We start from the raw sequence: 25774 nt of genomic DNA, 5'->3' as shown, positions 1-25774 counted from the left end.
GATTAAAAAGGAATAAAAAGTAATTAAAAACAAGATTTTCAATCATCTTGAAGCATTCTTGCCATAAATGAAAGGTCAAAGCTGCTTTACATGCAACACGTAAGATGATCTTTCATGATCAGGCATGTTTAAGTTTAGCCACGACACTGGGGTTAAAAACAGACTCGTTCCATCAGGTATTTGTTGGATAAATCATCTCCTGTCTGGTGATAACCTTCATTCATTTTGACATGATTGTCTGATAAACATTTGCTCAATCTGGTTTTTCAAACTGACATGAAAACTCATCAAACTGACTGATCAGGGCAACAACCTTCAACAATATCAAGTGTAAATTTAAGGGAAACCGTTCTGGTTAAACATAAAGAGACACAGCATTAACATTAATATTCCCTCATTGGTACTGTATCATTTCCTATCTGCATGTTTGGTCTAGAAATGGATTTCACCTCAACATTCACTTCTTTCTCCTGAGCTCGGCAATGAGAAGTGGATGCTCTTCCTCAAGGATTCGGAGGAAGATGTCTTTGCCAGCATTTCCAGAAGAATTCAGGGGACCATTGTAGAGCGCCCTCATCTTATCCCGAGAGGTCGGTATAACCAAGATTTCCTCATATTTCCCTTGGTTGATGACTTTTGCGTCGAGGAGCAGATATAAAACGGATGCAATGTTGCTCACTCGGTTGATCAGCTCAGTTCTGTGTTTATCCACAAAGTGCTCGCCTGAGGAAAGACGGGGAAACAAATTACTACAAATTACAAGATAACACGAAGCCAACAAAACAGTTTCAAGTAGTGGATTTATAAGTTTGTATTTAAACTATAACTGAAGGACGTGTTTTGAAAAATACATCTTGTAAAGCTTCCACATCTGAAGTTTGGATGACGACATTTTGGGAAGTGAATTCTTTACAGATTGAGATGAAAAGATCAATACCATCATGACCCCCTTTTCATCAGTCAACATCTAGCTCTCTATCTCTCTATCTATCTATCTCTATCTATCTCTCTATCCCTCATCTCTCTATCTAGTCTCTGGTCAAAATGGTAAATGTGTAGCTGTAAAGTAACTTGGCATAAAAGCTCGAGGCACAAGAGAAAGTCCTGTATTCGTTTCGCTTAAACAAGATACGAGGCGTTTATCAGTGAGCTTTAGCTTCTTCTTTTTTAAAATCTGGATAGATATGCTAACCGTTTCCCTTTGTTTGCAGTCTTTATGCTAAGCTAAGCTAACCCTCTCCTGGCTGTAGCTCTATTCTTTGGGCACAAACATCAGAGTGGTGTCGATCTTCTCATCCAGGTCCAAGAAAGAGCACAAAAAGCGTCAAACTATTCATTTAAATTCAATGCCAACATATCTCACTTATCTGTTTCCTTCCTTACTTCCTTGCTCATTTATAAATATCCGACTATGCTGTAAATATAGAAGGTCTCATTGTCAGATTTCAGGTTTTTCTAGACAATCTGATCAGTGATTGAGAGGCACCGTACGATGCATTTACTGAGACGACATCATACGTAATGTGCACCCACCGTCATCCATGACGTCATTTGCTCCAGTTGCTCCAGCTGAGGCTCCTGCAGCTGGAACAAATTAAGGGAAAATTAGAATCGCATAATAATCTGGTGTTTATGCATGAAATAACACTTGTGCCTTTGTAACTGTAGAGCAGTGTTTCGCAAATAGGTTTTATAATCGGTAAGATCGGGCTGAAGTCCGACAAACTCTCTCCGGTCACCGTGTCCTGTATTGACCATTGGTTTGAGAACCACTGCTGTACAGGACACACAGTGTCACCATGAATGTAAAAGATGCAGTTTGTCACAACAAATGCGTTTCTTTAAGTATTTAACTGTAGTGTAGGTTGGTCTATTTTTTTTTACACTCAACATTTCTTACTGTTCGAGTCGATGTTTCCATTTTGTTTTAGTAAAACAAACGAAACGAAATCAACTTACTGTCAGTGGAACCGGCTTTTGAGACGAGACCACTCGTTTCTTGAGCTGCAAAAATAAGACGACCCCGTGTTAGATTCTCTCAATACAGAAAATAAACATTAACCCTGCATCTCAGACTGTTCATTAAAAAAACAGACTGTGATTGGCTTTCTAAAATGGGATTTTGGAATTTGGGCATAAAAAAAAAAAAAGATTATTATTTCTTTTTTATATTTTTTGTAAAATGAGGGTGTTGGTCTTTTTCAAATCTGTCTCAAAACAATAGTCACGTGTTCATGCACACAGTCAAACACTGTTTTTGCTGTTGTTTTTTGTCAACAGTAACGCACTCTTCATCTTGTTCAGAAAGTGTTCCTTAAGTACTTAATAAATTCAGGTATCTTATGATAATGCTATGAGAACATTACTCAAGATACTTCATTTAATATAGGTCAGGGGTCTGTAACCCGCGGCTCTTCGGCCGCATGCGTCTTCTGGGCGCCCTTTCAGTGGCTCCCTGTAGCTTTGCCAAAAAATAAAATGTAAATAAATAACAAAGGTTTTTTTTTATTTCAAATCAAGAGAAATCATCTTTCAGTTATTTTTCATTATGCAACAAACAGCTGGAATAAACTTCCTGAAGATGTGAGACTTTCACCCACTCTTCAATCGGATCACTGTCCACTTATATCTTTTCTGCACTACAGTTCTGTTTATACCTGTTCCCACAGTCTACTGCATGTTTACATCATATACACCCGTTCACATGTCTGCTTACATCTGATACACGCATGTCTTTCTACATCTCACGCCGACGATGTTCTCCGTATCTAACCTGTACTAACACACTAACATCCTGACACTTATTCTACCTGTACTAACACACTAACATCCTGACACTTATTCTACCTGTACTAACACACTAACATCCTGACACTTATTCTAACCTGTACTAACACACTAACATCCTGACACTTACTCTACCTGTACTAACACACTAACATCCTGACACTTATTCTAACCTGTACTAACACACTAACATCCTGACACTTACTCTACCTGTACTAACACACTAACATCCTGACACTTACTCTACCTGTACTAACACACTAACATCCTGACACTTACTCTACCTGTACTAACACACTAACATCCTGACACTTACTCTACCTGTACTAACACACTAACATCCTGACACTTATTCTAACCTGTACTAACACACTAACATCCTGACACTTATTCTACCTGTACTAACACACTAACATCCTGTGACTTATTCTAACCTGTACTAACACACTAACATCCTGACACTTATTCTACCTGTACTAACACACTAACATCCTGTGACTTATTCTACCTGTACTAACACACTAACATCCTGACACTTATTCTACCTGTACTAACACACTAACATCCTGACACTTATTCTACCTGTACTAACACACTAACATCCTGACACTTATTCTAACCTGTACTAACACACTAACATCCTGACACTTATTCTAACCTGTACTAACACACTAACATCCTGACACTTATTCTAACCTGTACTAACACACTAACATCCTCACACTTATTCTACCTGTACTAACACACTAACATCCTGACACTTATTCTAACCTGTACTAACACACTAACATCCTGACACTTATTCTAACCTGTACTAACACACTAACATCCTGACACTTATTCTACCTGTACTAACACACTAACATCCTGACACTTATTCTACCTGTACTAACACACTAACATCCTGACACTTATTCTACCTGTACTAACACACTAACATCCTGACACTTATTCTAACCTGTACTAACACACTAACATCCTGACACTTATTCTACCTGTACTAACACACTAACATCCTGACACTTATTCTACCTGTACTAACACACTAACATCCTGACACTTATTCTACCTGTACTAACACACTAACATCCTGACACTTATTCTAACCTGTACTAACACACTAACATCCTGACACTTATTCTACCTGTACTAACACACTAACATCCTGACACTTACTCTACCTGTACTAACACACTAACATCCTGACACTTATTCTAACCTGTACTAACACACTAACATCCTGACACTTATTCTACCTGTACTAACACACTAACATCCTGACACTTATTCTACCTGTACTAACACACTAACATCCTGACACTTATTCTACCTGTACTAACACACTAACATCCTGACACTTATTCTACCTGTACTAACACACTAACATCCTGACACTTATTCTAACCTGTACTAACACACTAACATCCTGACACTTATTCTAACCTGTACTAACACACTAACATCCTGACACTTATTCTACCTGTACTAACACACTAACATCCTGACACTTATTCTAACCTGTACTAACACACTAACATCCTGACACTTATTCTACCTGTACTAACACACTAAAATCCTGACACTTATTCTACCTGTACTAACACACTAACATCCTGACACTTATTCTACCTGTACTAACACACTAACATCCTGACACTTATTCTACCTGTACTAACACACTAAAATCCTGACACTTATTCTAACTGTACTAACACACTAACACACTTATTCTACCTGTACTAACACACTAACATCCTGACACTTATTCTAACCTGTACTAACACACTAACATCCTGACACTTATTCTACCTGTACTAACACACTAACATCCTGACACTTATTCTACCTGTACTAACACACTAACATCCTGACACTTATTCTACCTGTACTAACACACTAACAGCCTGACACTTATTCTAACCTGTACTAACACACTAACATCCTGACACTTATTCTACCTGTACTAACACACTAACATCCTGACACTTATTCTAACCTGTACTAACACACTAACATCCTGACACTTATTCTACCTGTACTAACACACTAACATCCTGACACTTATTCTACCTGTACTAACACACTAACATCCTGACACTTATTCTAACCTGTACTAACACACTAACATCCTGACACTTATTCTAACCTGTACTAACACACTAACATCCTGACACTTATTCTAACCTGTACTAACACACTAACATCCTCACACTTATTCTACCTGTACTAACACACTAACATCCTGACACTTATTCTAACCTGTACTAACACACTAACATCCTGACACTTATTCTAACCTGTACTAACACACTAACATCCTGACACTTATTCTACCTGTACTAACACACTAACATCCTGACACTTATTCTACCTGTACTAACACACTAACATCCTGACACTTATTCTACCTGTACTAACACACTAACATCCTGACACTTATTCTACCTGTACTAACACACTAACATCCTGACACTTATTCTACCTGTACTAACACACTAACATCCTGACACTTATTCTAACCTGTACTAACACACTAACATCCTGACACTTATTCTACCTGTACTAACACACTAACATCCTGACACTTACTCTACCTGTACTAACACACTAACATCCTGACACTTATTCTAACCTGTACTAACACACTAACATCCTGACACTTATTCTACCTGTACTAACACACTAACATCCTGACACTTATTCTACCTGTACTAACACACTAACATCCTGACACTTATTCTACCTGTACTAACACACTAACATCCTGACACTTATTCTACCTGTACTAACACACTAACATCCTGACACTTATTCTAACCTGTACTAACACACTAACATCCTGACACTTATTCTAACCTGTACTAACACACTAACATCCTGACACTTATTCTAACCTGTACTAACACACTAACATCCTGACACTTATTCTACCTGTACTAACACACTAAAATCCTGACACTTATTCTACCTGTACTAACACACTAACATCCTGACACTTATTCTACCTGTACTAACACACTAAAATCCTGACACTTATTCTAACTGTACTAACACACTAACACACTTATTCTACCTGTACTAACACACTAACATCCTGACACTTATTCTAACCTGTACTAACACACTAACATCCTGACACTTATTCTACCTGTACTAACACACTAACATCCTGACACTTATTCTACCTGTACTAACACACTAACATCCTGACACTTATTCTACCTGTACTAACACACTAACAGCCTGACACTTATTCTAACCTGTACTAACACACTAACATCCTGACACTTATTCTACCTGTACTAACACACTAACATCCTGACACTTATTCTAACCTGTACTAACACACTAACATCCTGACACTTATTCTACCTGTACTAACACACTAACATCCTGACACTTATTCTACCTGTACTAACACACTAACATCCTGACACTTGTTCTACCTGTACTAACACACTAACATCCTGACACTTGTTCTACCTGTACTAACACACTAACATCCTGACACTTATTCTACCTGTACTAACACACTAACATCCTGACACTTATTCTACCTGTACTAACACACTAACATCCTGACACTTATTCTACCTGTACTAACACACTAACACACTTATTCTACCTGTACTAACACACTAACATCCTGACACTTATTCTACCTGTACTAACACACTAACATCCTGACACTTATTCTAACCTGTACTAACACACTAACATCCTGACACTTATTCTAACCTGTACTAACACACTAACATCCTGACACTTATTCTAACCTGTACTAACACACTAACATCCTGACACTTATTCTACCTGTACTAACACACTAACATCCTGACACTTATTCTAACCTGTACTAACACACTAACACACTTATTCTACCTGTACTAACACACTAACATCCTGACACTTATTCTAACCTGTACTAACACACTAACATCCTGACACTTATTCTACCTGTACTAACACACTAACATCCTGACACTTATTCTAACCTGTACTAACACACTAACATCCTGACACTTATTCTAACCTGTACTAACACACTAACATCCTGACACTTATTCTACCTGTACTAACACACTAACATCCTGACACTTATTCTAACCTGTACTAACACACTAACATCCTGACACTTATTCTACCTGTACTAACACACTAACATCCTGACACTTATTCTACCTGTACTAACACACTAACATCCTGACACTTATTCTACCTGTACTAACACACTAACATCCTGACACTTATTCTACCTGTACTAACACACTAACACACTTATTCTACCTGTACTAACACACTAACATCCTGACACTTATTCTACCTGTACTAACACACTAACATCCTGACACTTATTCTAACCTGTACTAACACACTAACATCCTGACACTTATTCTAACCTGTACTAACACACTAACATCCTGACACTTATTCTACCTGTACTAACACACTAACACACTTATTCTACCTGTACTAACACACTAACATCCTGACACTTATTCTAACCTGTACTAACACACTAACATCCTGACACTTATTCTACCTGTACTAACACACTAACATCCTGACACTTATTCTACCTGTACTAACACACTAACATCCTGACACTTATTCTACCTGTACTAACACACTAACATCCTGACACTTATTCTACCTGTACTAACACACTAACATCCTGACACTTATTCTACCTGTACTAACACACTAACATCCTGACACTTATTCTACCTGTACTAACACACTAACATCCTGACACTTATTCTAACCTGTACTAACACACTAACATCCTGACACTTATTCTAACCTGTACTAACACACTAACATCCTGACACTTATTCTACCTGTACTAACACACTAACATCCTGACACTTATTCTAACCTGTACTAACACACTAACATCCTGACACTTATTCTACCTGTACTAACACACTAACATCCTGACACTTATTCTACCTGTACTAACACACTAACATCCTGACACTTATTCTACCTGTACTAACACACTAACATCCTGACACTTATTCTACCTGTACTAACACACTAACATCCTGACACTTACTCTAACCTGTACTAACACACTAACATCCTGACACTTATTCTACCTGTACTAACACACTAACATCCTGACACTTATTCTACCTGTACTAACACACTAACATCCTGACACTTATTCTACCTGTACTAACACACTAACATCCTGACACTTATTCTACCTGTACTAACACACCAACACACTTATTCTACCTGTACTAACACACTAACATCCTGACACTTATTCTAACCTTTACTAACACACTAACATCCTGACACTTATTCTACCTGTACTAACACACTAACATCCTGACACTTGTTCTACCTGTACTAACACACTAACATCCTGACACTTATTCTACCTGTACTAACACACTAACATCCTGACACTTATTCTAACCTTTACTAACACACTAACATCCTGACACTTATTCTACCTGTACTAACACACTAACATCCTGACACTTATTCTAACCTTTACTAACACACTAACATCCTGACACTTAATCTACCTCTAAATAAAAACGTAGTTTATCTGAATAATGCCTCAGTACGACCGCGTTATTACACTAGTACAAAGTAATTACGTTGACTACATTTCTAATTGCTTTTGAGATTGTAACTATTTGAGATCCTTTGACATTATTTTGTCTTAGTTTTTTTTTTTTTTTTTTATCACATTGGCATGAATGGGCCTCCATACTTTTGCCCGAAAGCGAAAGTTAAATGAAGCGGGTTAGTTTAAAATATATTTACTTTGACTTTCAACTCTATTCATATAAATACATACATACATATACATATATGACTCCTCAGCTTTTGGACTGAGAGACTATAAACTGTCCCTAGTTTATCTGCATGCAGACTTTAAGGGTTTAATGTTCTGCAGCTTAAAGCCTGACTGCTCGTTTCTTTACCTCTTCTGTATGAAAACACATATTTACCGAGTCTGTCCGCGAAGTCGGAGCAGTCGATCGCTCTCAAAAGCTCATCAGCCACTGCAGAAGCCCCGGACTCGGTGAAGGTCGACACAAGCACATCTGCAACAGCTCGACGGGTCTGACCCTCCACTCTTTGGCATCGGACCTGCGGCTCTTCTCTGCGGTCCAGAAGCTCATGGATGAAATCATCAAAGTCCTTCTGTGTCAGGCTCTCCAGCACATTCACCAGAGCCCTTTTCACGGTTTTGGGGGGCATTGTTCACCTAAAGGACCCGCTCTGCCGTGACTGTTTCCCAGAAATGGCCCGAAGAGGAAGACGCCCAAAGCTAAAAAAAAAAAAAAGGCAGGCGCGTTTGTAAAAGTAAGGAAGACGCACGGTGCCTTCATGTGCTGTCGGAAATGTCACGATCATTAGCCAGATTAGATTCAAGTGCAGAGTGCAGGTACAGAGACAACAACATGTTATCTGGCAGTCACCGAGGTGCACGGTTAAATAGTCTGACAGTAACAGGAAGAAACTGTCCGGCTGCTCCGGGAACAGAGACACCTGTAACGAGCGACGCCCGCAGTTGTTCGTCCAGATGTGTAATGGTCAATCTGAGGACATTTAGCCCACACGGAGACACGTTTTCCTGTATAACTGCACAACTTTAGTATCGTTTTGGCCGACCATCCACACGCAGCCCCCGAATTCGGAGCCTGAAAGCGGTATCTTTTGTAACCGTGTCCCAGAGTGGGAAGGTTTGAAAACGCCCCCCCATGGTATCTTTTGAAACCGGGTCCCAGAGTGGGAAGGTTTGAAAACGCCCCCCATGGCGAAACTGCATACTTTGTTACCCGACGCCATCATCTCCCCAACTCGGACCTCTAACCCCGCGGCGCCACATAACAACAACAGTGCTGCTGCGTGAGAGGAGAGAGACGGACCCATAGACTGTTTACTGAACCAGACTCTGAGCCATATGCATGGGAATGAATTAGGCCGACCACATATTTCTCCCTTTTCCCTGATGCTCTGAATAAGTCGCTTAATTGATCGCTAGTAGTTTTTTATAAATAAATTTGCTAAGAAGGTCTGAAAAGTTGCTAAATCTAGTGAGAAAGTGACGCCTGTGAGTGCTTTGGGACGGGGAAGGGGCTCACAGCAGCACCCTCTGCTCGTTGAGGACACTAACTGTAGAGTGATACCTGCATCAGAGTCCAAAACACCTTGGATGGATTTGGGAAGTCTCCAGATTTGGCAAGAAACTCTCAGGGGGACCCTGACCCACAATCCTTTAAGCAGCATTTAAGTGCAAGAGGGTCAAAGTTTAAACCGATGGGTTACAATAATAATCTGTAATCTGTAATTACATTTTTAGATCCATGACACCATTTCTCTTGGTCAACATTGCATTCCTATTGTCAGAGAGATGATTAAAGATATCCACGGTGACATTCTTGCTTGCGTTTTATAGTTTGTTACGTTCGTATATGTTTGTTTACTATACTTTATTTCTTTTCTTTTATTTCGATTCGATATTTCACCCTTATTATTGATCCTTAATATGAAATTCAAAAACCAACGAAACCTATATTTCTACCACAGCTAATCTGTAAGGTCTGTTAAACAAACAAGCAAACAAACAACGTACTGTCACTGGAAGCAGGATTGGAGGAGAGACCATTTGCTTCTCGTGTCAGATTCTGATAATAAAGGAGAGAATTATTAACAAAAGTCCATCAATGCATGTTACTAATTCAGCTTCTTCCCCGGAGTTGATTGTGCTTTGCCGTCTCGCAGGTCTCTGCTGATCGTGGTGGTGCCTGCTGCCGTGGTCCTGCATGACGCTTCCTGCTGCTATTATCACTGTTACTCATACAAACTATCACTAGTTTAATAAACTATAAAATTTGTAGCCATAAAAAACACCACCAGTGGTGTGTCTCGCTGTATCGTAGCTGCTATTGCCGCTACTCATCATTGATCATGTTTGCCACCATAATTACTATCATTTTCATATTATATCACCTTAGCTGTGCTTGTTTCTACTATTCTGCTGTATTAACTGCCATAACATATAAGTCATATTCACATTACTATACATATTATTATAGTTACTGGAAGTGTGTCTGTCTCAGTCTTTGTGTCTGTCTTTGTCTCTCTCTGTCCATCTGTCCGTCTTTTCTCTCTCTCTCTCTCCTTGTCTTCCTCTCTCCGGTGCAGACAGATGTGCGTCCTCCACAGAGCTGGGTCTGTCCGACGTTCCTGTCTGTTATAGGGAAGGTTTTCAACGCCACCGTACTCTACGGGGGAATTGTTGGGTCTGTGTAAATCATAAATAAGTCATAAAGTGTGGTCTTTACCTACTCTGTAAAGTGTCCTGAGATAACTTTGGTTATGATTTGGCACTATAAATAAAATTTAATTGAAACATGAATTTAATTGGATACAGGATTACTGTATATTGACAGGCGCAGGCCAAATGTGGTGGGCTGTCTAAACTGGGATTTTGAAATTTGGGTATAACATTACTTTATTTTTTAAGTTTTATGTACAATATGGTGGTTGGGTCTTTTTCAAGTCTGTCTCATAACAATAGTCACGTTTCCATGCAAACATCCAAACAACATTTTTGTTTATGTTGGTCAAACTGAAAGATTTTAAAGTTTGAAAGATGTCAGTTGGCGAGAGCTGCCGTATGTTGAGCCCAGTGGAGCCGCAAACACCACGCTGAGGCAAAAGGTCATCAGACACTAGACACTTGACATTTACCTTGCTAATGGTACTACTCATTAGATTGAGCTTTATATTTAGGTTTTGTGTGTGTGTACCGGGGTACAATGAATCATTTGTATTTGAGTTTCTTTCGTTCTTATTTCTCACATGCGTATTGTTGTATATTGTGTAAATCTACGTTTAACCACAATGTCTGTTGCACTCACATCTAGTTAATTGTTTGATTTATTTTACGTTAGCTTTATTTTGATTTGATTTATGTTTATGCTTATTGTTACTCTGACCCTTTCCCATCTTTGTATTGAAACTGTTGCACAATAGTTTCCCTGGGGATAAATAAAGCTTCTTGAATCTTGAATCTTGAATCTTGAATCTTGAATCTTGACTCTTTAATCTCTGTTTGCAGTAACATTTGCATTATCATTTCCTGCTTAGCGACATAACTCTCTCCACTGCACTGGTCCTCAAACCAGTGGTACTTGAAGGAATCTCCAAAATAATAAAAAGCAAACATTAAATGAATACAATTCTAAGAAAATTCTTCAACTTTTAAGATCCTTGAAATGTAATTTTTAATCAAGTTTAGCATTGCCGGTCATGTTTTTGTTTCAGTATCAGCCTTTAACGTAGTCACGTTCATGAGTTACTAAACTGTGATGGACGAAAGCGAGCAGAGGTGAAATGATTGGTTTGAAAACACTGACATGTCGGCTCTGATGCTCTTCCTACAGCGTGGCTGTGGCTCAAGACGGTCAACAATAAATAATCTTCCGATTAGGAATAAACCTTCCTGTCCGTAGCTAGTTAGTGTCCGTCCACGCTGCTGTATTTTAACATTGCTCTTCGTGGTGGCACTTAAGAGGGCCTGATACTTTCTGAGGTGGTACGTCATGTCCAAAGTTTGAGAACCACTGGTCTACTGAGCTGCACGATGTTAAGTACATGATTGCAAGGAAGATTCACTTCTGTCCTCTCCCCTGAGCCTCTGTTACAGTGTCACAGCCCACATGCATGCATCTGGTCCCCCGTATAAAGGCCGATTACACGCAGTGTGATAAAAAAAGGAAAAAGAAGAACTTATTTGTTTGTTCATCCTGAAGAAAGCTACCAGAAAACTACTTCTACATTGTTGTGTCCACAGATCAGGAGCACCAGAGACTTCTCCCGTCTGAGCAGGAAATTCTGGTTTCAAAGTATTGACTCCTGCAGCCACAAACATTTCACTTGCCCACCATCGAGGTAAATTGCCCATCATGTGAAAGCATGCCAAATCCTTTTATCTCCATTCTATGTGAGCAGAGTGGTTAATAATATATTATATATATAATATTCACGACCAAGTTTTGCGTGAGATCAAAGTTGTGAAGATGATCAGTAAGATTCCCTTTGTATTACAAACATAAGAGAAATACATGTTTAGACCAATGTGCACATTTTTAAAAACCCACTGCATTTGCTTAAGAACCACACACAGAAATCACTTTTTGTTATAAATTTATATAAATGTGACGATAGAAAACATTGAGGAAGTGGATTAAAAAGGAATAAAAGTAATTAAAAACAAGATTTTCAATCATCTTGAAGCATTCTTGGCATAAATGAAAGGTCAAAGCTGCTTTACATGCAACACGTAAGATGATCTTTCATGATCAGGCATGTTTAAGTTTAACTGGGGTTAAAAACAGACTCGTTCCATCAGGTATTTGTTGGATAAAATCATCTCCTGTCTGGTGATAACCTTCATTCATTTTGACATGATTGTCTGATAAACATATACTCAATCTGGTTTTTCAAACTGACATGAAAACTCATCAAACTGACTGATCAGGGCAACAACCTTCAACAATATCAAGTGTAAATTTAAGGGAAACCGTTCTGGTTAAACATAAAGAGACACAGCATTAACATTAATATTCCCTCATTGGTACTGTATCATTTCCTATCTGCATGTTTGGTCTAGAAATGGATTTCACCTCAACATTCACTTCTTTCTCCTGAGCTCGGCAATGAGAAGTGGATGCTCTTCCTCAAGGATTCGGAGGAAGATGTCTTTGCCAGCATTTCCAGAAGAATTCAGGGGACCATTGTAGAGCGCCCTCATCTTATCCCGAGAGGTCGGTATAACCAAGATTTCCTCATATTTCCCTTGTTTGATGACTTTTGCGTCGAGGAGCAGATCTAAAACGGATGCAATGTTGCTCACTCGGTTGATCAGCTCAGTTCTGTGTTTATCCACAAAGTGCTCGCCTGAGGAAAGACGGGGAAACAAATTACTACAAATTACAAGATAACACGAAGCCAACAAAACAGTTTCAAGTAGTGGATTTATAAGTTTGTATTTAAACTATAACTGAAGGACGTGTTTTGAAAAATACATCTTGTAAAGCTTCCACATCTGAAGTTTGGATGACGACATTTTGGGAAGTGAATTCTTTCCAGATTGAGATGAAAAGATCAATACCATCATGACCCCCTTTTCATCAGTCAACATCTATCTCTCTATCTCTCTATCTATCTCTCTATCTATCTATCTCTATCAATCTCTCTATCCCTCATCTCTCTATCTAGTCTCTGGTCAAAATGGTAAATGTGTAGCTGTAAAGTAACTTGGCATAAAAGCTCGAGGCACAAGAGAAAGTCCTGTATTCGTATCGCTTAAACAAGATACGAGGCGTTTATCAGTGAGCTTTAGCTTCTTCTTTTTTAAAATCTGGATAGATATGCTAACCGTTTCCCTTTGTTTGCAGTCTTTATGCTAAGCTAAGCTAACCCTCTCCTGGCTGTAGCTCTATTCTTTGGGCACAAACATCAGAGTGGTGTCGATCTTCTCATCCAGGTCCAAGAAAGAGCACAAAAAGCGTCAAACTATTCATTTAAATTCAATGCCAACATATCTCACTTATCTGTTTCCTTCCTTACTTCCTTGCTCATTTATAAATATCCGACTATGCTGTAAATATAGAAGGTCTCATTGTCAGATTTCAGGTTTTTCTAGACAATCTGATCAGTGATTGAGAGGCACCGTACGATGCATTTACTGAGACGACATCATACGTAGTGTGCACCCACCGTCATCCATGACGTCATTTGCTCCAGTTGCTCCAGCTGAGGCTCCTGCAGCTGGAACAAATTAAGGGAAAATTAGAATCGCATAATAATCTGGTGTTTATGCATGAAATAACACTTGTGCCTTTGTAACTGTAGAGCAGTGTTTCGCAAATAGGTTTTATAATCGGTAAGATCGGGCTGAAGTCCGACAAACTCTCTCCGGTCACGGTGTCCTGTATTGACCATTGGTTTGAGAACCACTGCTGTACAGGGGCCTGTTTCACAAAGCAGGTTCAAAAAACTCTGAGTCTAACCCGGAACTCTGAGTTGATCTACTCTGAGATAGGAAACTCTGAGTTTTCGGTTCCAGAACAGCAGATTTGCGTTAGGTTGATCAACTCAGAGTAGTTTTACCTGGAGTTAAGCGCGTGCACCACAAGTAAAAAAAGACAGCATCAATGGAGCCCTGATTCGACGAGTCACCATGGCAACGGGGAAGCGAAGGGCTACGCTACAACTGGAATTGGAAATATTAATGCGCTCATACGGAGAGTTTGAGCAGGTTTACACCGCTGCAGCAGCAAAAGAGAGGGAGACGGTGCTGGAGGACATTGCGGCTCGGGTCAGTGCATAAGTTTAAATGTAGTCCAGTTGCAATCACAGTAATATCACAGGGGGAACTGCTTGAGTGGGAGCCTATTCATTTATTTCATTTAAGTGCAACCCCGCGGGGGAGAAGCGCAGCTTAAGATGAAACATAAAAACATTTTTCAAACAGGTAAAACCTCAGCACAGTCTCATGGTGACGCCTCATTTTGAGCAGGTTTTACATCGTAAAGTAAATATTACCGTAAGTGGCTGTTTTTTATACAACATATCAATGTTGTATAAAAAACTCCCATTTGCAAAAAAAAACGCAGCGCAACACACAATATCTGCTGTGATATGAAAGCATGTCTGGTTGTTAATGTTGGAAATGTAAGGAGGGATGAGATGGACTGTGACATGAAACGGTGTTGTGCGTATTCAGCCCCCTCGCATTATGGGCGATATTCTGGATCAGAAGGCTATACAGTATAGGAGTAGTTAATATACCGGTAACCAAACTAAAAGCACACACTTTTGAACCTATGAATTGCAAGAAAAGCTGGAATTATATTTAGAAACGCTGAGTCAAATACATTCAACTTGCTCAAAAGATCCATTTCATTCATTTTGTAATTATGGCAGCAGTATATTAAGGACGTCTATGCGCGGTCTGATAATCATCTCCCGACGAATATTTAATTCTCTTTGCGAAATGCGTCACCTTCATTCACGGGATCGTTATCAAAATGACACGCCATGGTAGTGTAAATATTCACCACCTAATATAACTTCTAATGTAGGCCTACTGAATGACTTTTATACGTTGTATACAAAAACTCCCGTTTGCAAAAAAACGCAGCGCAACACAGAATATCTGCTGTGACATGAAACGGTACCGCTCAAACAGAGAATTGCCTGGAAATGCAAGAACATCTATAATCAATAGTCTGATAATCATCTCCCGACGAATATATAATTCTCTGCGCAGTAATGCTGCAGCTTCATCCACGGGATTGTTATCAGAAGGACACGCCATGGTAGTGAAATAGTCGCCACCTAATATAACTTCTAATGACTGATGTTTGCAGTGATTTTCTGAAAAAACAGACGGAACTATAGCAGAACTATACTTCGCCAAAACTCGCCCGCTGACTGAATGAATGAGGAAATGAAACACCGTGTGTGGCTGAAAGAGGGCGGAGACAGAGAGAAACTCAAGGTTTTCTGAGAAAAACCTGGTCCCGACCAGGTTAGTTTCAGAGAGCATGTTACCATGGTAACTGACCGAGAGTTTAAGTTACCTCCCTTTGTGAAACAGGCTAGAGTTACCCCTCTGTCTCTGGTTTGAGTTACCTCCCTTTGTGAAACGGAAAACTCAGAGTTTCCCTCATTTCAGGGTTAACATACTCAGAGTTTTCACTAAACCTGCTTTGTGAAACAGGCCCCTGGACACACAGTGTCACCATGAATGTAAAAGATGCAGTTTGTCACAACAAATGCGTTTCTTTAAGTATTTAACTGTAGTGTAGGTTGGTCTATTTTTTTTTACACTCAACATTTCTTACTGTTCGAGTCGATGTTTCCATTTTGTTTTAGTAAAACAAACGAAACGAAATCAACTTACTGTCAGTGGAACCGGCTTTTGAGACGAGACCACTCGTTTCTTGAGCTGTAAAAATAAGACGACCCCGTGTTAGATTCTCTCAATACTGTACAGAAAATAAACATTAACCCTGCATCTCAGACTGTTCATTAAAAAAACAGACTGTGATTGGCTTTCTAAAATGGGATTTTGGAATTTGGGCATAAAAAAAAAAAAGATTATTATTTCTTTTTTATATTTTTTGTAAAATGAGGGTGTTGGTCTTTTTCAAATCTGTCTCAAAACAATAGTCACGTGTTCATGCACACAGTCAAACACTGTTTTTGCTGTTGTTTTTTGTCAACAGTAACGCACTCTTCATCTTGCTAAGAAAGTGTTCCTTAAGTACTTAATAATTCAGGTATCTTATGATAATGCTATGAGAACATTACTTAAGATACTTCATTTAATATAGGTCAGGGGTCTGCAACCCGCGGCTCTTCGGCCGCATGCGTCTTCTGGGCGCCCTTTCAGTGGCTCCCTGTAGCTTTGCCAAAAAATAAAATGTAAATAAATAATAAAGGTTTTTTTTTATTTCAAATCAAGGGAAAGTATCTTTCAGTTATTTTTCATTATGCAACAAACAGCTGGAATAAACTTCCTGAAGATGTGAGACTCTCACCCACTCTTCAATCGGATCACTGTCCACTTATATCTTTTCTGCACTACAGTTCTGTTTATACCTGTTCCCACAGTCTACTGCATGTTTACATCATATACACCCGTTCACATGTCTGCTTACATCTGATACACGCATGTCTTTCTACATCTCACGCCGACGATGTTCTCCGTATCTAACCTGTACTAACACACTAACATCCTGACACTTATTCTAACCTGTACTAACACACTAACATCCTGACACTTATTCTACCTGTACTAACACACTAACATCCTGACACTTACTCTACCTGTACTAACACACTAACATCCAGACACTTATTCTACCTGTACTAACACACTAACATCCTGACACTTATTCTATCTGTACTAACACACTAACATCCTGACACTTATTCTACCTGTACTAACACACTAACATCCTGACACTTATTCTACCTGTACTAACACACTAACATCCTGACACTTACTCTACCTGTACTAACACACTAACATCCAGACACTTATTCTACCTGTACTAACACACTAACATCCTGACACTTACTCTACCTGTACTAACACACTAACATCCAGACACTTATTCTACCTGTACTAACACACTAACATCCTGACACTTATTCTACCTGTACTAACACACTAACATCCTGACACTTATTCTAACCTGTACTAACACACTAACATCCTGACACTTATTCTACCTGTACTAACACACTAACATCCTGACACTTATTCTACCTGTACTAACACACTAACATCCTGACACTTATTCTAACCTGTACTAACACACTAACACACTTATTCTACCTGTACTAACACACGAACATCCTGACACTTATTCTACCTGTACTAACACACTAACATCCTGACACTTATTCTATCTGTACTAACACACTAACATCCTGACACTTATTCTACCTGTACTAACACACTAACATCCTGACACTTATTCTACCTGTACTAACACACTAACACACTTATTCTACCTGTACTAACACACTAACATCCTGACACTTATTCTACCTGTACTAACACACTAACATCCTGACACTTATTCTACCTGTACTAACACACTAACATCCTGACACTTATTCTAACCTGTACTAACACACTAACATCCTGACACTTATTCTACCTGTACTAACACACTAACATCCTGACACTTATTCTACCTGTACTAACACACTAACATCCTGACACTTATTCTAACCTGTACTAACACACTAACATCCTGACACTTATTCTACCTGTACTAACACACTAACATCCTGACACTTATTCTACCTGTACTAACACACTAACATCCTGACACTTATTCTACCTGTACTAACACACTAACATCCTGACACTTATTCTACCTGTACTAACACACTAACATCCTGACACTTACTCTACCTGTACTAACACACTAACAGCCTGACACTTATTCTAACCTGTACTAACACACTAACATCCTGACACTTATTCTACCTGTACTAACACACTAACATCCTGACACTTATTCTACCTGTACTAACACACTAACATCCTGACACTTACTCTACCTGTGCTAACACACTAACATCCTGACACTTATTCTAACCTGTACTAACACACTAACATCCTGACACTTACTCTAACCTGTACTAACACACTAACATCCTGACACTTATTCTACCTGTACTAACACACTAACATCCTGACACTTATTCTAACCTGTACTAACACACTAACATCCTGACACTTATTCTACCTGTACTAACACACTAACATCCTGACACTTATTCTAACCTGTACTAACACACTAACATCCTGACACTTATTCTACCTGTACTAACACACTAACATCCTGACACTTATTCTAACCTGTACTAACACACTAACATCCTGACACTTATTCTACCTGTACTAACACACTAACATCCTGACACTTATTCTAACCTGTACTAACACACTAACATCCTGACACTTATTCTACCTGTACTAACACACTAACATCCTGACACTTATTCTACCTGTACTAACACACTAACATCCTGACACTTATTCTACCTGTACTAACACACTAACATCCTGACACTTATTCTACCTGTACTAACACACTAACATCCTGACACTTATTCTACCTGTACTAACACACTAACATCCTGACACTTATTCTACCTGTACTAACACACTAACATCCTGACACTTATTCTACCTGTACTAACACACTAACATCCTGACACTTATTCTACCTGTACTAACACACTAACATCCTGACACTTACTCTACCTGTGCTAACACACTAACATCCTGACACTTATTCTAACCTGTACTAACACACTAACATCCTGACACTTACTCTAACCTGTACTAACACACTAACATCCTGACACTTATTCTACCTGTACTAACACACTAACATCCTGACACTTATTCTAACCTGTACTAACACACTAACATCCTGACACTTACTCTAACCTGTACTAACACACTAACATCCTGACACTTACTCTACCTGTACTAACACACTAACATCCTGACACTTATTCTAACCTGTACTAACACACTAACATCCTGACACTTATTCTAACCTGTACTAACACACTAACATCCTGACACTTATTCTACCTGTACTAACACACTAACATCCTGACACTTATTCTACCTGTACTAACACACTAACATCCTGACACTTATTCTACCTGTACTAACACACTAACATCCTGACACTTATTCTACCTGTACTAACACACTAACATCCTGACACTTATTCTAACCTGTACTAACACACTAACATCCTGACACATATTCTACCTGTACTAACACACTAACATCCTGACACTTATTCTACCTGTACTAACACACTAACATCCTGACACTTATTCTACCTGTACTAACACACTAACATCCTGACACTTATTCTACCTGTACTAACACACTAACATCCTGACACTTATTCTACCTGTACTAACACACTAACATCCTGACACTTATTCTAACCTGTACTAACACACTAACATCCTGACACTTATTCTACCTGTACTAACACACTAACATCCTGACACTTATTATACCTGTACTAACACACTAACATCCTGACACTTATTCTACCTGTACTAACACACTAACATCCTGACACTTATTCTACCTGTACTAACACACTAACATCCTGACACTTATTCTAACCTGTACTAACACACTAACATCCTGACACTTATTCTACCTGTACTAACACACTAACATCCTGACACTTATTCTACCTGTACTAACACACTAACATCCTGACACTTATTCTACCTGTACTAACACACTAACATCCTGACACTTATTCTACCTGTACTAACACACTAACATCCTGACACTTATTCTAACCTGTACTAACACACTAACATCCTGACACTTATTCTAACCTGTACTAACACACTAACATCCTGACACTTATTCTAACCTGTACTAACACACTAACATCCTGACACTTATTCTAACCTGTACTAACACACTAACATCCTGACACTTATTCTACCTGTACTAACACACTAACATCCTGACACTTATTCTACCTGTACTAACACACTAACATCCTGACACTTATTCTACCTGTACTAACACACTAACATCCTGACACTTATTCTACCTGTACTAACACACTAACATCCTGACACTTATTCTACCTGTACTAACACACTAACATCCTGACACTTATTCTACCTGTACTAACACACTAACATCCTGACACTTATTCTAACCTGTACTAACACACTAACATCCTGACACTTATTCTACCTGTACTAACACACTAACATCCTGACACTTATTCTACCTGTACTAACACACTAACATCCTGACACTTATTCTACCTGTACTAACACACTAACATCCTGACACTTATTCTAACCTGTACTAACACACTAACATCCTGACACTTATTCTACCTGCACTAACACACTAACATCCTGACACTTGTTCTACCTGTACTAACACACTAACATCCTGACACTTATTCTACCTGTACTAACACACTAACATCCTGACACTTATTCTACCTGTACTAACACACTAACATCCTGACACTTATTCTACCTGTACTAACACACTAACATCCTGACACTTATTCTACCTGTACTAAAACACTAACATCCTGACACTTATTCTAACCTGTACTAACACACTAACATCCTGACACTTATTCTACCTGTACTAACACACTAACATCCTGACACTTATTCTACCTGTACTAACACACTAACATCCTGACACTTATTCTACCTGTACTAACACACTAACATCCTGACACTTATTCTAACCTGTACTAACACACTAACATCCTGACACTTACTCTACCTGTACTAACACACTAACATCCTGACACTTATTCTACCTGTACTAACACACTAACATCCTGACACTTATTCTAACCTGTACTAACACACTAACATCCTGACACTTATTCTACCTGTACTAACACACTAACATCCTGACACTTATTCTACCTGTACTAACACACTAACATCCTGACACTTATTCTACCTGTACTAACACACTAACATCCTGACACTTATTCTAACCTGTACTAACACACTAACATCCTGACACTTATTCTAACCTGTACTAACACACTAACATCCTGACACTTATTCTAACCTGTACTAACACACTAACATCCTGACACTTATTCTACCTGTACTAACACACTAACATCCTGACACTTATTCTACCTGTACTAACACACTAACATCCTGACACTTATTCTAACCTGTACTAACACACTAACATCCTGACACTTATTCTACCTGTACTAACACACTAACATCCTGACACTTATTCTACCTGTACTAACACACTAACATCCTGACACTTATTCTATCTGTACTAACACACTAACATCCTGACACTTACTCTAACCTGTACTAACACACTAACATCCTGACACTTATTCTACCTGTACTAACACACTAACATCCTGACACTTATTCTAACCTGTACTAACACACTAACATCCTGACACTTATTCTACCTGTACTAACACACTAACATCCTGACACTTATTCTACCTGTACTAACACACTAACATCCTGACACTTATTCTACCTGTACTAACACACTAACATCCTGACACTTATTCTAACCTGTACTAACACACTAACATCCTGACACTTATTCTACCTGTACTAACACACTAACATCCTGACACTTATTCTAACCTGTACTAACACACTAACATCCTGACACTTATTCTACCTGTACTAACACACTAACATCCTGACACTTATTCTACCTGTACTAACACACTAACATCCTGACACTTATTCTACCCGTACTAACACACTAACATCCTGACACTTATTCTAACCTGTACTAACACACTAACATCCTGACACTTATTCTAACCTGTACTAACACACTAACATCCTGACACTTATTCTACCTGTACTAACACACTAACATCCTGACACTTATTCTAACCTGTACTAACACACTAACATCCTGACACTTATTCTACCTGTACTAACACACTAACATCCTGACACTTATTCTACCCGTACTAACACACTAACATCCTGACACTTATTCTAACCTGTACTAACACACTAACATCCTGACACTTATTCTACCTGTACTAACACACTAACATCCTGACACTTATTCTACCTGTACTAACACACTAACATACTGACACTTATTCTACCTGTACTAACACACTAACATCCTGACACTTATTCTACCTGTACTAACACACTAACATCCTGACACTTATTCTACCTGTACTAACACACTAACATCCTGACACTTATTCTACCTGTACTAACACACTAACATCCTGACACTTATTCTACCTGTACTAACACACTAACATCCTGACACTTATTCTACCTGTACTAACACACTAACATCCTGACACTTATTCTAACCTGTACTAACACACTAACATCCTGACACTTATTCTACCTGTACTAACACACTAACATCCTGACACTTATTCTAACCTGTACTAACACACTAACATCCTGACACTTATTCTACCTGTACTAACACACTAACATCCTGACACTTATTCTAACCTGTACTAACACACTAACATCCTGACACTTATTCTACCTGTACTAACACACTAACAACCTGACACTTATTCTACCTGTACTAACACACTAACATCCTGACACTTATTCTACCTGTACTAACACACTAACATCCTGACACTTATTCTACCTGTACTAACACACTAACATCCTGACACTTATTCTACCTGTACTAACACACTAACATCCTGACACTTATTCTACCTGTACTAACACACTAACATCCTGACACTTATTCTACCTGTACTAACACACTAACATCCTGACACTTATTCTAACCTGTACTAACACACTAACATCCTGACACTTATTCTAACCTGTACTAACACACTAACATCCTGACACTTATTCTACCTGTACTAACACACTAACATCCTGACACTTATTCTAACCTGTACTAACACACTAACATCCTGACACTTATTCTAACCTGTACTAACACACTAACATCCTGACACTTATTCTACCTGTACTAACACACTAACATCCTGACACTTATTCTAACCTGTACTAACACACTAACATCCTGACACTTATTCTAACCTGTACTAACACACTAACATCCTGACACTTATTCTAACCTGTACTAACACACTAACATCCTGACACTTATTCTATCTGTACTAACACACTAACATCCTGACACTTATTCTAACCTGTACTAACACACTAACATCCTGACACTTATTCTAACCTGTACTAACACACTAACATCCTGACACTTATTCTAACCTGTACTAACACACTAACATCCTGACACTTATTCTACCTGTACTAACACACTAACATCCTGACACTTATTCTACCTGTACTAACACACTAACATCCTGACACTTATTCTACCTGTACTAACACACTAACATCCTGACACTTATTCTACCTGTACTAACACACTAACATCCTGACACTTATTCTACCTGTACTAACACACTAACATCCTGACACTTATTCTAACCTGTACTAACACACTAACATCCTGACACTTATTCTACCTGTACTAACACACTAACATCCTGACACTTATTCTAACCTGTACTAACACACTAACATCCTGACACTTATTCTACCTGTACTAACACACTAACATCCTGACACTTATTCTACCTGTACTAACACACTAACATCCTGACACTTATTCTACCTGTACTAACACACTAACATCCTGACACTTATTCTAACCTGTACTAACACACTAACATCCTGACACTTAATCTACCTCTAAATAAAAACGTAGTTTATCTGAATAATGCCTCAGTACGACCGCGTTATTACACTAGTACAAAGTAATTACGTTGACTACATTTCTAATTGCTTTTGAGATTGTAACTATTTGAGATTCTTTGACATTATTTTGTCTTAGTTTTTTTTTTTTTTTGTATCACATTGGCATGAATGGGCCTCCATACTTTTGCCCGAAAGCGAAAGTTAAATGAAGCGGGTTAGTTTAAAATATATTTACTTTGACTTTCAACTCTATTCATATAAATACATACATACATATACATATATGACTCCTCAGCTTTTGGACTGAGAGACTATAAACTGTCCCTAGTTTATCTGCATGCAGACTTTAAGGGTTTAATGTTCTGCAGCTTAAAGCCTGAAGGCTCGTTTCTTTACCTCTTCTGTATGAAAACACATATTTACCGAGTCTGTCCGCGAAGTCGGAGCAGTCGATCGCTCTCAAAAGCTCATCAGCCACTGCAGAAGCCCCGGACTCGGTGAAGGTCGACACCAGCACATCTGCAACAGCTCGACGGCTCTTACCCTCCACTCTTTGGCATCGGACCTGCGGCTCTTCTCTGCGGTCCAGAAGCTCATGGATGAAATCATCAAAGTCCTTCTGTGTCAGGCTCTCCAGCACATTCACCAGAGCCCTTTTCACGGTTTTGGGGGGCATTGTTCACCTAAAGGACCCGCTCTGCCGTGACTGTTTCCCAGAAATGACCCGAAGAGGAAGACGCCCAAAGCTAAAAAAAAAAGCAGGCGCGTTTGTAAAAGTAAGGAAGACGCACGATGCCTTCACGTGCTGTCGGAAATGTCACGATCATTAGCCTAGATTAGATTCAAGTGCAGAGTGCAGGTACAGAGACAACAACATGTTATCTGGCAGTCACCGAGGTGCACGGTTAAATAGTCTGACAGTCGCAGGAAGAAACTGTCCGGCTGCTCCGGGAACAGAGACACCTGTAGCGAGCGACGCCCGCAGTTGTTTGTCCAGATGTGTAATGGTCAATCTGAGGCCATTTAGCCCACACGGAGACACGTTTTCCTGTATAACTGCACAACTTTAGTATCGTTTTGGCCGACCATCCACACGCAGCCCCCGAATTCGGAGCCTGAAAGCGGTATCTTTTGA

The 25774-nt window shown here is 39.0% G+C and overlaps 2 protein-coding genes across 2 annotated transcripts; both read right to left on the bottom strand.

The window, feature by feature from the left end:
* Nucleotides 1–9048, bottom strand: LOC310950309 (apoptosis-associated speck-like protein containing a CARD). Its single transcript, XM_083918029.1, has 4 exons — nucleotides 8763–9048; nucleotides 1960–2004; nucleotides 1534–1584; nucleotides 1–723 (listed from the first exon to the last, which is right to left on the bottom strand). Exons 1-4 carry the CDS (start codon nucleotides 9013–9015, stop codon nucleotides 458–460), a joined length of 615 nt encoding a protein of 204 aa, XP_083774155.1. The 5' UTR covers nucleotides 9016–9048; the 3' UTR covers nucleotides 1–457.
* Nucleotides 9049–12988: 3940 nt separating this feature from the next.
* Nucleotides 12989–25350, bottom strand: LOC310950307 (apoptosis-associated speck-like protein containing a CARD). Its single transcript, XM_083918027.1, has 4 exons — nucleotides 25063–25350; nucleotides 16739–16783; nucleotides 14548–14598; nucleotides 12989–13725 (listed from the first exon to the last, which is right to left on the bottom strand). Exons 1-4 carry the CDS (start codon nucleotides 25313–25315, stop codon nucleotides 13460–13462), a joined length of 615 nt encoding a protein of 204 aa, XP_083774153.1. The 5' UTR covers nucleotides 25316–25350; the 3' UTR covers nucleotides 12989–13459.
* Between the last annotated feature and the right edge of the window lie 424 nt (nucleotides 25351–25774).

The sequence above is a fragment of the Echiichthys vipera genome, assembly GCF_963691815.1.
Source record: "Echiichthys vipera genome assembly, chromosome: 8".
NCBI lineage: Eukaryota > Metazoa > Chordata > Actinopteri > Perciformes > Trachinidae > Echiichthys > Echiichthys vipera.
Note: the sequence above shows the minus strand (reverse complement) of the source record. Positions and strands in the feature narration are given on the sequence as shown.